The sequence below is a fragment of the Apium graveolens genome, chromosome 9 (genome assembly GCF_009905375.1).
Source record: "Apium graveolens cultivar Ventura chromosome 9, ASM990537v1, whole genome shotgun sequence".
NCBI lineage: Eukaryota > Viridiplantae > Streptophyta > Magnoliopsida > Apiales > Apiaceae > Apium > Apium graveolens.
In genome coordinates, this window is record NC_133655.1 from 288,434,151 (window position 1) to 288,448,426 (window position 14,276).

Consider the following 14,276-nt stretch of genomic DNA (forward strand, 5'->3'; position numbering starts at 1 on the left):
CAAGGTTCTAAATTAATTAGGTCAGCCTAGAACCAACCCAACAATTTTATTTTTGACTCTCACACTAGATCCACCACTTCTCAGTTCACTAACAAAAAATAAACCTAACGGTTTTATGTCCAATTAGAAGTTATAATGTGTCAAATTTTGATTGATTTCGTACTAATTATTACTCCCTCCGTTCTAATTTGTCTGTCATTTTTGACTTTTTGTGATCGAATTGACTCAATTTTGATTGTAAATTAAACATCAATTTTTCATTATTTTGAAAAACCGAAGAATACGTGTTAAAGTACATTACGTGTACTTTCTAATGATATAATTTTTATAATTTTTTTCGATTATATACTATATGAAATTTTCAGTCAAAATTTGGTCAATTTGACCGCAAAAAATCAAACAGGACAGATAAATTGGGACGAATATAGTATTAATTATGATGGCTCCTTGGATGTATAAAAGTTTTAATCAATAAAGATTATAAAAAATAATGATTATACTGACTCAGAAATAATTATTGTTGGAGTGTGGTCATGAGCACAAAACCTGACATCATAAAATTGGATGATATTTACTCAAATTGATTTACCAATTTTGTAATTTTTTTTATACTATATAACACAAGTCAAATTTTTACACGGATCATTTAAATCTTAGACCATTTAGATCCATTTCAGTATACCGTATATTTTTTATTTATAATATTACATGATATTTTAGTATAGTACAAAATATAATATTACAGTATAAAATGCACGATAATACAAGCAATGTACACGTTTAAAATTTAAGTGATCTATACCGAATACAACTCGATATCATAATTATAATTTTGTTTGAAATTAACATCACAAAATACCCCTACCATAATTATAATTTTGAGGGCCATTGATTGAGTTTCTTACTTTATAAGTCCAAAGTCAATGTTGCAGGTCTCAGGTCTGACTAGCTATTGTAGAAAAAATTATTTCTATCTAAAGATTAATCTTCAGTCCTTTAATTGAATCCAATTCAGTAGTGTCTATTTTCCAACTGTAATTTCTGGTCAAATTTTTAGTCAAAATATATAATACTCCCGTCCCTTTTTACATTTCCTATTTTGACTTCTGATACTATTTATGGTAAACGATTAACTATTAATTTACGTCTAATCTATAAGATCAAATATAGTCATGAGTAGTCATGAGTAATCTTGTTGAATTCGTATTTATGAGTACTTTAATACAATGAAATTTTTATATTTAATACTAATACGAAATTAAAGATATTAACAATCAAAAGTGTGTATTGACAAACATGTTCAACACAAATAGGAAACGTTTTTAGGGACGAAGGAGTAACCAAATAACGAGAAACAAAAGCCATGATACAACAATTATAATTGAAAGCAATCAGGGACGCATATTTACTCTTTCAATTATTATCGTTTTTGAAAAAGTATTCGACACGTATTTTAACATAAATAAAAAGTATGATTCTATAATTTTTTTAATTTTTTTTCTGAATAAAAGTTTAAATATTCTATTTTTATTCATAAAAAAAATTATAAAACTATATTTTAGCTAGATTTTGCTCCAAAATAATCATGAAAATAGGAGAGATTATCATAGTTTTTTTTTTTTGCTAAATGAGATGATCATAGTTACAGCTTCCAATATAAAAATAATCTAATTACAATAGTTTGATGGAGATGAGCTAAAAAAATGACAATCTAGTAATAATCTTTTTTCATAGTGAGGCATGCAATATCTTGGAGCTACAAAAAACTGTTATAACATCTTGTAGTGCTTACTTGAATGATGTGAGGACCGTAAATCAGCCGAATCGAACCAAACTCTTAAGTGTTCATGTTTCAGTTCGCTAAAAATATATCGAATTCGAACTTGAGCTCGAACTTTTATCGAGTATTATACTGAACACAAAAAACAGTAAATACAAAGTTATGAAAGAATGAACGAAATAGGCACTTAAGTTAGCAAACAAACGCCTCAACTTTCCTAGTTACAATCTCATGTAAACAAGTCACTAATTCAAGCAATAATTTTCCTGATTTTGTTAGAACTTAGAAACTACATCAATCGATAAATCACTGAACGATAACTCAGTTTCTAGCTCGAACCAGAGGCGATGGAAGAGGCGAATGAGGCGACATTATCATATGAGGAGACATCATATGTGGAGTTACTATTCTTGGTGTCTTCATAATAGTCTCATCCCACCTTCTGAATGATAAACTGAGTTGCAGATTCTTGTGCCACATATGTTTCTTAGCTGCAGCCTCACGTTCATCAGCTTGAAGTACGAATTTCTTGATTCGTCGTAGAGCAATTCTCATTGTCTCATCATCCATGTTTGCATAGCAGACTCTGAACCATCCTGGTTCAGAACAATGAAAGGATGATCCTGGAGAAACATTGAGCTTAACTTCATTGATAATTACGCGCCAGAGCTCCATTTCAGCTTCTACTGTGGACTCTTTAAGTAGGCGTCGTAAATCCATCCAGAAGAAAAGACCTGCATTGCTCTGCAAGTTTCCAACTCGGACTTGCATTAGGCCTCTGGTGAACACCCCGTGTCGTGCAGCTAATCTTCTCCTGCTTTCGGATATGAATTTTTCTATGAATGTTTCGTCTGCTAACATGTTTGCTATGAGTTGTTGAGTCTGAGTTGAGACTAATCCGAAACTAGACATTTTTCTGGCACAACTTACAACTTTGTCATTGTAGGAGTAAATGATTCCAATTCTGAAGCCAGGAAAGCCCATGTCTTTCGACAAACTATACACCAGATGAATCAAATCGCGATTGCAGCTCTTGTCCTCTTCTAGTATCTCAGCTATACTGACATACATTGGCTTGGTAAAAACCGTGGCAGCATAAATTTCATCGCAGATGAGGTGGATATTTTTCTCGTTGATAAAATTCACTAGGCCTTGTAACGTATCGCGATCTAAAATTGTGCCTAATGGATTTGATGGATTTGTAATTAGCAAGCCTTTAACATTGATATTCGACTCCTCTGCTTTCTGACACGCTGCTTCCAAAGCTTCTCTGGTGATCTTGAAATTATTCGAGCTTTCACAGACAACCGGGAGAAGTTTCACTCCCGTTCGCCATCTCAAATCACGATCAAATCTGCAAAAAATCGAAAAAAATCTGTAAATTCCTTAGTTCTTGTGTAATTGTCAAGTGAGTATCAGTCATTGTCACTTATAATTGATAGTGGTTATGAAATGTCTCTGTACTGGGGTCTGCTTACAGTCTTCACTGCCAGACAAACAAATGTTGTAAAGCCCCACTTCAATAATGTTATAGCTTTACTCACCGATATGAAGTGTTATCGATGAGGCCCTAGCCTAGTGACGAAGACTGAGTTAGTTTTATTATTAAATGTTTTAGCCCGAGTTATTCAAAATTTAAATTCTGATTCCGCCACCGACTAGCAAGAATGCTCCATTTGTAGACTTGTTTTATCATGGTAATGAGTTGACTGCATGGGCCATGCAACATATTAGGTATGTATTGTTAATGAGTATAAAATCATGTTCGGGCCTTTCTCTACCACCTTATGATTTTAGTGTGACTAGTTATTTAACATGGTATCAGAGTTTGGTTAGGGACGGACTCGGGTTCGAGTCCATTGTATTTGTTGTTGTCAATCATGTAAACATCAATAAAGGTTCACTACTAACCCTGGATAATATGGAGTTGGCACCAGAAAAGCATCACCAGGATTTGCCAAACAGAAGGCCATGGTTTCATGAGCACCGGTAGCTCCTCCGCTCATAACAACGCGATCGGGATCAAATTCTACAATATTACCTCTAACTTTTGCCATAAACTTGGCAATTGCCTGCAAATTTCATTGAAGAAGGGTAAGAACACTAGTAAAAAAGTTGCAGAGTTTATGTTGACAGCTGCAAATCTTTGGTCCTTACTTCTCGAAATTCAGGCAAGCCGTGATAATCTTGAAAAATCGCTACATCTTTGAAGTCATTGACTCCTTCAGGACTGCAGATTGAAGCTTTTGGATTCTTTAGTATCCATTCTTGGATCAAATCAAAACAGAGCTGCAACATCAGGAGGAGAATTCAGAAAAATACTCTATTTTTTCAGTAATGTCTGCGTGCACGCATTAACATTATGTCGATATGTCTCATTTTAACTGATTTTTGACATTCTGACACGTATATTCAACCGTAAATATAAAATTAACAAAAATTTATCGGCTATAAACAAAATAAAAACCTGATTTTCGGCTAATCCCATCTGAATTACTCCCTGAGGATTTTCGATGGAATGAAAGGGATCACTATCATAAGCCTTCCAACCATCGAAATAAGGCGAATTTTCGCCATGTCCGTCATTCGTAGCCATTTTCGACAACAAATTCTTCCCAAATGCCATTTCAAAACTTTCGATACAGAACCGAAAAATATTTAACTATATAGTAAAAAACAATCGACAAATTTTAGTTACAGTTACCGTTAAACTAACACCAGAAGATTTTAGAACGATCGGTTACACCGACAACTACAAAGGGTATATGAATGTTAGATGTTTGAGCAATTGAGATGATAGTAACCATTTATATAGAACTTGTGTGCAGGTATTATGAGTAAATTTAAGAAGGTTCGATGAAGAATCAATAAACATAGCGTAGGTCCCTAGGCGGCCACGTTTCATGATTTAATTTGTCATTGGTTAAAACTGCATTATAGAGTAGTAACATAAAAATGACTCATGTGGGGTTTTAGTCAATTGTTGGAAAAAATGTAGTCCACAATTCAACATGACATGAAGCAAAAGAATTGACTTTTTTGTGGTTTGATCTGATTTTGAAAACATAGACACATTCATCTTTTACCATTCACGAAAATGTGTGTTTATGTTAGCACAAGAATGCAATAAATATGCCATGGTGTGGAGGTCATCCTACAAGGAGAAGTATTCTGGTAAGCTCCATTATTACGGTCGATTTTTCTAGTGTGTGCCCAACAATCGGTGCTTGATATTAAAATTTTGATAACCCGTTAAACCTGAGTTTTTAGCGCGTGCCCCTAAAAAATCACAAATAGTACAAATTAGCTGACTTTTTGGAAAAATATTTGTCTGATTCGTAAATTATTTAATTTTTTAAAAATCGCTGAAAAATTATAAATCGATATTTTAACTGATTAGTTTCGATTTCTGAAATCTGTAAACATGCCGGTTCATGTTAGTTTTTCGAGTTTAAATATTTCTAAAAAAATTGGAAGTAATGATAAGAAAAAATCTAGAAAATAATTATATAGTTCTCATTATATAATAAGATTAAATGAATTTTACTAGAAGAAATATGAAATGAAATAGTTTTCTTATTCATGTTAAGTTTTTCGAGTTTAAATATTTCAAAAAAAAATGGGAAGTAATAATAAGAAAAAATCTAGAAAATAATTATATAGTTCTCATTATATAATAAGATTAAATGAATTTTACTAGAAGAAATATGAAATGAAATAGTTCTCTTAAAATAATAAGATAATCTAGACTTCAATAATCAACAATCTATTTCATTCTTTCCAAGAAAGTAACACACACCAAGTTAAGAACATGAAATGAGATGCATGTGTTCAACAGTTGAATATTCTAGTATTATATGGAATTTATAGTTAAAACTAGCAAAAATAATTTCTTAAAGATTGACCCTTGATTCTTGATTTAGCAAACAATATATCCAAGTGTTGATTTTAAACTTTCTGAAGATCAGCAGCAGGTGCCTAATAAAATACTCCTTCCGTCTCAATTTATCTGTCTTGTTGAACTTTTTACGGTCAAATTAACCCAACTTTGACCGGAAATTTCACCTAGTATAATATCGAAAATACTTATAAACTTTATATCATTAGAAAGTATGTTTAATCTACTTTTATATGTATATTTTAGTTTTTCAAAATAATGAAAAAATGAGTTTTTATTTACGGTCAAAGTTAAGTCAATTTGACCATCAAAAGTCAAATAAGACAGATAAATTGGGACGGAGGGAGTATTTCAGTTCTTCATGTTGGGCAAGAACTCTCGAAATTCATGTTTTTGGATGATAGATAACTTAGAATTTTTCAAAATAATGAAATAATGAGTTTTTATTTACAGTCAAAGTTAAGTCAATTTGACCATCAAAAGTCAAACAAGACAGATAAATTGGGACGGAGGGAGTATTTCAGTTCTTCATGTTGGGCACGAACTTTCGAAATAGTTGATCCTGTTACTTGCTAGGATTTTGTGCGTCGTATCATTTCTTGAATATGATCAGTTTTCAGTGTCTCAATCTCTGCTAGTACTGATTATTTGTGTAAATCCTGTGCACAACACATTACCCTCAATTATTTTCAGTAGGACAAGATAAAATAACAGAAAATTAATAGACCAGCAAGGCTGCCTTAGAAGTTAGAAGTGACCTCTCAGTTTACCAACTGAGAGTGACTTGTCTCCCAATGAATGCACATAGACATTATTTGAATCCCAGGGCCATATCAGTACAGTTTTTATTAGGTCCTGATATTGATTTGTATAGTAATTATAAATTTAACGCATATTTGGGATGGATTACAGGATGCAAGAGCAGTGATGGCCGCAAAAGAACGTGAGTCGCACTAAAAACTTAATGTAGTAGAGGAAGGCCCGAACAGGAAATCTCACTGAACTTGTTTATTCTGTTAATGAGAAGGAAATCACTTTGTCGCGAACAAATATTGGTGATGAAACTGCAGAGGAATATATTTTTGATGTTATTGCTGAAATTTCGTCTAGAAACTTTCTAGATCAGAGTAAAGGAAGATTCTGTAAATGACACGGCCAGATTGCAGGGACTAGAATTGGCTGCAAGTTTGTTAAGAAATACCCTAGTGCAGACTGCAGACTATAGAAAGATCACTTCAACAACACGCCCAGATTACCCGAGGACTAGCACAGACAAGGATCGAGGTTTTATAGACCATTTTTAGACGAATCAAAATAGTTTTTGATCATCCAACTTTTGAGGCCAGATGGACTCAATTAGGAATGTTGGACTCAATATGCTGCCAGGATCCTCATTTTATTGCTCAGAGCCTGGATGGTTATTGGTTAAGAATGTGATTCTTTGCAAATATGGGCAAGCAAACCATGAAATTTGCATTAAAACAGGAGAAAAGTTCTACGGAGACCACATTTTTAGCCCTGAATTAGAAGAACTCTTCTGCAATTTTAATGGAGTAACGGGATTTGTCAACGAGGAAAGTTTTCTGAAGGATCAGTACACGGCCTTAAGTACCGGAAGATAGTTTTAATGTGAAGCCTAATAGGCAGAACTGCAGAAAGAACATATCTATAATAGTTAGAAGTTCATTATCTGACTGCTCAAATTGTATAAGACACTGAAATCTAACAGAATCTTGGTTTTTAAAATTGCACACTTGCACAATTAAATAACACGCCTGGGGTATGTTACATCAGAAGAACAAAATTTAAAAGAGAAGTAGTTGTCCATGACATCAAGTGTAGACATCTATACTTTTTCATTTTTTTTAAACAGCAGGCTTTAGACGAAAACTGGCTACAAAACATCAAGTGACCTTTCAGATTTACAAGCATACAGCTCAACCCCTACCAATCAGAAAAGTTTGTCACAATCATGTTAAAAGAATAAGCGTAAAATTAAAAAGTTAGAATTATTAACCAGATGTACTGAATTACAGGGCTATTGCAGGTTCACCGGAACTTTAAGAAGTCCCAGACTTTACCAAGACGAAGTACAACAGTTGTGACCGCGTGAATTCTTAGCTGCACGAGTTTCTTCCAGGTACCTTGTCTATTATACGAGATAGTGTATGATCTCGGTAGTAGGGAGCTTGATGAATGATGATGATGAAAAAAATCAGTGAAAATATCTGATGTGATGAGTATTTAGTATTCATACTGGTGTATGTTGAATAACATAAGATCTTGTTAAGGACAACAACAATGTTACTTAACATGGCATTAGGAGGGTCTGAGGTTTGAGTCCTCCCACCTCATTTAATCAAACGTATCGTACAATTGAGGGGTCTTCCTCGTGGTACTTAACAGTGTAATCGAACATATACTCAAAAAAAGGTTCTTCCCTATACTTCTTAAATTTCTTTATGATGTTGAACATACATATAACTGCAGTGATGTTTTACTTCAGAAATAATTTCATAGAACACAAAACAACTGATGGATTTCTCGGAACAAACAGATTAGGAACCAATGACAATTCATGTCATGTTATTGCAAATACATGTACAGAATATCCCTATTCTCAGCAAGCTTCTACCAGTATCTTGCATGTAACATTTCAGATACAATAACACAGACCTGATATCATCACATTCAACCAAAATTTATCATTGGGAGATGAAACACTTGTCTAAACTCGGATATGGTCCATTTCTTTATGTACATATATTTTCAGAATAATTATTCAACTGATAACACATGAACTTGGATAATCGTCAGCACCAGTAACAACGTACTGGGGCGCGTACTGAGGCGTGGCATAAGGAGGGTAATTCTGATAGTTTTTGAGATAATATTGAACGTGTTCGTCTTGATTTTTCTTCTTTTCTTCTTTTTCCTTTTCTTCAGCAGCCTTCTTCTTCTTCGCCTCTTCTTCCTTTTTCTTCTCGTCGTCTTTATTCTTTTCTGGTTCTTTATCAGGACCAACTGATAGTAATTCTGCGTGCCATAGTTTTCTCAATTTGTTCACCACACCGATAGGATCAACATCTCCGATTACTGTTAGCTTTCTGTCGCTCATATCTATTGATATCGACGCAATTCCTACAAACACAATGTCACACTGATTAGTATTAGTACTCTACTTAAATACCGATAACGCGGGAGTGTTCTGCACTCGGTACGAAAACGTCATAAGTACTTGTTATCAGTCCTTTTGATTGTAGATACTGGTACCTGAGAGACTGGAGACTGTTTTTAAGGCCTTTTTCTTTTCTTTTTCTTCAAATATATCCACCTTCACTACAACTTTCTGCAATGCAACAAACAAAATTTTATTTAAAGGCCATTATTTTCTTAGCAAGAGATGAAAAAAGGTTTACGAGATGAGGTCGCGCTCAATGGAGAACACATTTTAGCACGATAAAAATTGTTCGCAACAGAATTACTGTCTAAACGTATAAATGTCGAACATATAAAATACTATTTATAATTAGTTAATGACTCCAAGACCCCTCCTAAGTATCTTTCAAAGGAAATTTCACCTTCATTTCCAAAAGAATCCTTGACTTGCGCAGTTAAAATGAAGAGATTTGAGCTTTAATTCGAAAACAGCAGCCGTGTGTATTGAGAATTTATGTGTATTTTGTAGAATATTTATACACAGAGCAGTGGGGACAATTCTTTCTATACGTCATTTGCTAAAAACGACCTTCCAAGTGTTGCAATTTAATACTGCCTCCAGAGCTATATCAAAAGATTGTGTGTACACTTAAAAAGATTTGTCATTTACTTATTTTATTCGTGGTTACATATTTTGAAAATCGGAACTATTCAATTTAGTTATCGATTTGGGTTTATCGGGTGTTTTTTAAAAATCGGATAATTTATCGGGAATCGGTCAAATCAGATTAATATTTTTGACCGATTTTTAGCGATTTATCAACAGTTTTGGAAAAATCGGCCAATTTTTATAACAATGATTTTATTAAATCTAATTAGTGTTAAATTACGCCCACGCAGCACACCGAAATATTTGCAGTTCATACTATATTTTTCCGAGGACACAAGAATATGAAGTTTCGAACGCTCGAGTTATCGGGAGTTATACCGTATATTTTTCCGGGAATGAGGATATGAAGTTTCGGATACCTGAATTTATGCCGTATCGTTTATGGGAGTGACAAATTGCTAGTATATAAGCTGCCAGTCAATTCGGAAATGCCCCCGGTTTGAACAAGTTTGCATATTTACCTATGTCCGGCCAATGGACTAGAAGCAAAGGAATAAAAATGAAGAAGAATGTAATGATAATATTCAACAAAGTTTTATAAGCATGGTTGGAACTAAAGAAATGATTGAGTTTGTAACCAAGGCATCATATCTTTTAAACTTACAAGTTATGTGCCAATTAAAATTAAAGACTTTAAATTGAGGGAGTTGTTAAGAAAAAGTCAGATTTGTGGAAAATATGGAATAATTCCAAAACAAATTAAAGTATGAAATAAATTTGTTGTTATTAGAGGAATTTATTTATTATTTCTTATATTTTTATGTACCCTGTAACTGACTCCAATTTTGTTTGATATCCACTTGCAACTCCTGCTGGTTTTTTCATCATGCATATATAAACCAGAAATTGTTTATTTTCAAAAATTGTCGATTAATCAGTCAAATTAAAAATATTTTATCGATTTGATAAATTATTCAACTTTTAAAAAATATTTAATAAATTACAAATCGATTCAAGTCAATAAATTAGTTTTGATTTTTAAAATTTGTAATTATACATTCATACTTCTAGATGATTTTATTTTAACATTTTTTACGTTTGAAATTTAGTTTAGAGTAGACAGAATAATCGTGCCTACTTAAATGAAGGTCAACGGAGCATTTCGAGGTTTATTACAAGACAAATAGAAAGTCAACTCTATAATGTAAACGTGAGTGAGTGAACATATTGTATCACTGGTTATTTTCAGTTCTTAAACAAAGGCGGCATGACAGTCCCCTTGCAATATTACTCCCTCCTCCCTCCTCTCGTTGTATATTTTCTATTTTGACTTCTGACATTAGCGATTTACTATTAATTTACGATTAATTTATAAAATTAAATATATAAATGAGTTATTTTATTGAATTTGTATTTATAAGTACTTTAATATAATTGAATTTATATATTTAATACTTATACGAAATTAGATATTAACAATCAAAAGTGTGTATTGGCAAACTTGTCCAACACAAATAGAAAACGTTTTTAGGGATGAAGGGAGTCACAGTTAATGTATTGAGAAATTGGCCGATTTTTTAAAAATCGTCGATAAATTGCACAAAATTGGTCAAAAATATTTATCCGATTTGATTGATTTTTGATAAATCGCCGATAAATCATCGATTTTTTTTTAAATCATCCGATAAAGTTGTAACCAGTATTCTACCTAAAATGAAATATCATCATTATTATTATTCAAGTAAATTACAAAGTGGTGGCCGCATTTTACATCGATTTTTAAAATAGTTGCCAATTTTTTAAATTTTCAAAATAATGGCCAACTTTTTGTTCCGCCTTTCAAAAAAATGGCTGTCGTCAAATCCCGTTAAATCTTATAACCAAAATTTAGCAAAAATATAGAGAAGAGTATCCACCCTTTGAAAAAACTTATAACCAAAGTGATAATAATTTCTTAATCCACATCCAGTATTAGGATCAAATCTAGGAAATTTTTTTAAAACTTTTCCTACCGATGAAAATTTTAAAATGTCATTATTTAAAAATTTTAAAAATTTAGCCACCATTTTAAAAATAAATATGAAGTACGGCCACCAGTATGTAATTTACACTTTAAATATATTTTTTAACAGAGAAAACTTAACGGGAGTTAACGACAACCATTTTTTTAAAGGCGGAAAGAAAAGTTAGCCATTGTTTTGAAAATTTGGCCATTATTTTGAAAATCGGTGTAAAGTACGGCCAAAATTCTGTAATTTACTCTTATTATTCTGTATTTTCACGAATTCAACTGTTCCGGCATGTCTTTGTGGATGCAGTATCGTTTCTACAGTTCTATCATTCACAAGCATTTGTGATTTATTGTGCACTAGAGAATTAAAATGCTGGCGAAACACCAACAGTTAAAGGAGAAGGTTGATCCTACTGTCCTGTGATCTGCAGGAAGTTTTCGATATCAGGGATGTTCTCTACCTGTTAAAAAGTTTCGAAATTTGAAGATAAACGTTGAATGCGAAGATGATTGCAGTGGCTATCAGTTTCCAGAGATTGATGTAGCAAGCTAATAATGGTTTTAATAGAGGTGCCAAGACTAGACTGTAGATCCTGTGCAGTATTACATGAGGACTTCGCAAGAACCCTGCAGAAAAACGTATCGTTAGAATCCTAATATAAGATCCTGTCATTTCTTTAACACCTCGAGTTTTTAGAATGACTGGTTCCTTAACATGTATATCTCAGAATTCAAGACATGGAGATAAATTTCGAACACATACATTTGGTTGCCTCCGGGAATGCATCGAATACGGAAGTCACAATCTTCAACAAATTCTAAATTTTGAAACACGGACAACAGAAATGTCAGCGGTTCTCAGTTTCTACTCGAAGACGTTACTTGTTCAAGCATTTAACGATAATAAGACTTTACCAGTGCTAGTGTTCCTGGTTTTAGTGGTGGCTCAGTCACAACTTGAACTTTCCTGCACAATTTAACACTATGTTAGTAAAGTTAAGATGTTATTAGTTTTCACGCGATATCTGACAATGTTATCGGAGTATTACTTGATCAGTAGTATTTCTCCTCTCTTTGATAGTACGAACAGGCTGAAGCCTCTCGTGAAAGGGATCTGAATCTTGTTCCAGTCTGTTTCAGATATTTGAATGCATAAATTTTCATCGTTAAATTTTCTAAGAATACGAAGTTTGAAACAGTTTCAGTCTTAAATACCCAAGTGCCAGTATACTGCAATGGTAAAGCCATCGCCATCGTCGTGTTCTCCTTTAGAGACAATTTCCACATTGAACTCAATTTTATCGCCCATACATCTCGTAAGCTGCAGAAAATAATTCAGAACCTCCTGCAGTTGTTCAGAAACACAAAAAGCAGCTTAATGTTATTGAATATAAATGTTACTAATTTTTATGAAAAGTTTCAAATTGAAGAAATGACCTTTTTCCCCTGAAAAGGTTTAGGGAAGGAGAAGTCCTCGTATAAGCAATCATTGGCTAAATATGTGCCCAGTTGCTTAACATTCTTGTTGTTGATGCATTCAAAGAACTGCTCTATTGTATCTGAAGGCGTAAAATTTGAATTGTTTGTCGATGATTTAATTGCCTGCAATCTATGATTATCACCTGGTCTGATTCTGGTAGTGATCCCCTTGTTGCTGTACTTGAGCCTCCTTTTCATTTTTGTGAGATCATGCATTTGTTGCCCTGTTCTTTTGTAAACTGGAAATTGGAGCCCCTGCAGTGCTTTTGAGCACGAGTTTCTCCCGAATACTTGACCTGGGAACACCATGGAAACTGCCATTGCTAGGGGCAATGTCTTCTTCTTCTTCTTCTTTTCTGTCAAGTTAGGGCAATGTGTTCTTTCTCAATAAAAACGATGTATATGAAATCTATAATTACAGAGAAAGGAAGGGTGATGAAAAGGAAAAGATGAAGATACGTTGTTGAGAGGGCATTCAAGCAACAATTAACTTGTGCAACTCTTTGTGCCTTGGCATCTAAACAAAGAACAAGTGCAAGTTTCTTGTTCTGGTTTAGCATATGAGTAGGTGACATTTTGCGACTTATCTATGAGCTGCATTAGTCTTACAACTTGTTCACTTTACTAATGCATCTCAGGTTGATGCATGTTTACTGGGGAACGAGCTTCTCAGCCAGACTTCTTCAATCTTTAGCAAAGAGATTTCGAGACATAGGGTCTCTTCGAAAGATGGCTAAGAATACTGCTGGGCAGCACAGGGTGCAGGGAGGCATGCCAGCAAAGTTGTTTGACCTGAAAAGATCATCAGACAAGGAACTGTCAAAGTTTACCACAGACATATATCAAAACGTGAAGACCATAGTTTCTCATTTAGTATCTTATTACTATACGAGCCAAATATACTGGATATGTTTGGTTTGATTCCCTTCATTCAACGAAAATGTTGAAATTATCTTGGATTTATTTGAGTCAAAATAAATGCGTTTGCCGGGAGTCGAACCCGGGTCTATTGCTTGGAAGGCAATTATCCTAACCGTTGGACTACAAACGCAAGATGTTTCAAAACGTTTCAAAAAAGCTTAGTATACATAAGAAAAGAAACAAATCAAACAAACTGAACCATAATGTATAATAGCTGCACCCTCATCCACTCTAAAGTCCCAGTCTAGGGATGGCAATCGGGTCGGTCGGAACGGGTTTGGCAAAAATCAAACCCGAACCCGATTATTTTTTGCTAAACCCGAACCCGAACCCGAACTCGGAAAAACCCGAACCACTAAACCCGAACCCGAACCCATCGGGTTCGGTTCGGGTTCGGTTCGGATTCGGGTTTGTAGAT

General features: G+C 33.8%; 3 protein-coding genes and 1 non-coding gene across 4 annotated transcripts; all 4 read right to left on the reverse strand.

Moving 5' to 3' along the window:
• Window positions 1-1,929: 1,929 nt before the first annotated feature.
• On the reverse strand, window positions 1,930-4,567 carry LOC141684245 (1-aminocyclopropane-1-carboxylate synthase-like). The gene is made up of 4 exons (XM_074489116.1): window positions 4,248-4,567; window positions 3,938-4,069; window positions 3,692-3,852; window positions 1,930-3,134 (listed from the first exon to the last, which is right to left on the reverse strand). Exons 1-4 carry the CDS (start codon window positions 4,404-4,406, stop codon window positions 2,102-2,104), a joined length of 1,485 nt encoding a protein of 494 aa, XP_074345217.1. The 5' UTR covers window positions 4,407-4,567; the 3' UTR covers window positions 1,930-2,101.
• Window positions 4,568-8,182: 3,615 nt separating this feature from the next.
• Window positions 8,183-9,337, reverse strand: LOC141686793 (heavy metal-associated isoprenylated plant protein 39-like). The gene is made up of 3 exons (XM_074491872.1): window positions 9,260-9,337; window positions 8,952-9,027; window positions 8,183-8,819 (listed from the first exon to the last, which is right to left on the reverse strand). Exons 1-3 carry the CDS (start codon window positions 9,263-9,265, stop codon window positions 8,461-8,463), a joined length of 441 nt encoding a protein of 146 aa, XP_074347973.1. The 5' UTR covers window positions 9,266-9,337; the 3' UTR covers window positions 8,183-8,460.
• A 1,853-nt stretch (window positions 9,338-11,190) lies between these two features.
• Window positions 11,191-13,374, reverse strand: LOC141684666 (uncharacterized). The gene is made up of 6 exons (XM_074489744.1): window positions 12,896-13,374; window positions 12,674-12,803; window positions 12,508-12,589; window positions 12,374-12,425; window positions 12,222-12,276; window positions 11,191-12,085 (listed from the first exon to the last, which is right to left on the reverse strand). The coding sequence occupies exons 1-6, from the start codon at window positions 13,256-13,258 to the stop codon at window positions 11,916-11,918; spliced, it is 852 nt and encodes a 283-aa protein (XP_074345845.1). The 5' UTR covers window positions 13,259-13,374; the 3' UTR covers window positions 11,191-11,915.
• A 542-nt stretch (window positions 13,375-13,916) lies between these two features.
• On the reverse strand, window positions 13,917-13,988 carry TRNAG-UCC (transfer RNA glycine (anticodon UCC)). Its single transcript has one exon. It is a non-coding gene; the product is annotated as a tRNA-Gly (tRNA).
• Between the last annotated feature and the right edge of the window lie 288 nt (window positions 13,989-14,276).

What these genes read in the sequence shown, in the direction of transcription:
- LOC141684245 (XM_074489116.1), bottom strand. Translation starts at nt 4,406, where the DNA reads ATGGCATTTGGGAAGAATTTGTTGTCGAAAATGGCTACGAATGACGGA. An exon ending in TGGGATTAGCCGAAAATCAG is followed by an intron (nt 4,070 to 4,247) that starts GTTTTTATTTTG and finishes CTGATGTTGCAG; the next exon opens with CTCTGTTTTGATTTGATCCA. An exon ending in CCAACTCCATATTATCCAGG is followed by an intron (nt 3,135 to 3,691) that starts GTTAGTAGTGAA and finishes GATTTTTTGCAG; the next exon opens with ATTTGATCGTGATTTGAGAT.
- LOC141686793 (XM_074491872.1), bottom strand. An exon ending in AACAGTCTCCAGTCTCTCAG is followed by an intron (nt 8,820 to 8,951) that starts GTACCAGTATCT and finishes TTGTGTTTGTAG; the next exon opens with GAATTGCGTCGATATCAATA.
- LOC141684666 (XM_074489744.1), bottom strand. Translation starts at nt 13,258, where the DNA reads ATGGCAGTTTCCATGGTGTTCCCAGGTCAAGTATTCGGGAGAAACTCG. An exon ending in GGAGAAATACTACTGATCAA is followed by an intron (nt 12,426 to 12,507) that starts GTAATACTCCGA and finishes TAAATTGTGCAG; the next exon opens with GAAAGTTCAAGTTGTGACTG. An exon ending in ATTCCCGGAGGCAACCAAAT is followed by an intron (nt 12,086 to 12,221) that starts GTATGTGTTCGA and finishes GTTTTTCTGCAG; the next exon opens with GGTTCTTGCGAAGTCCTCAT.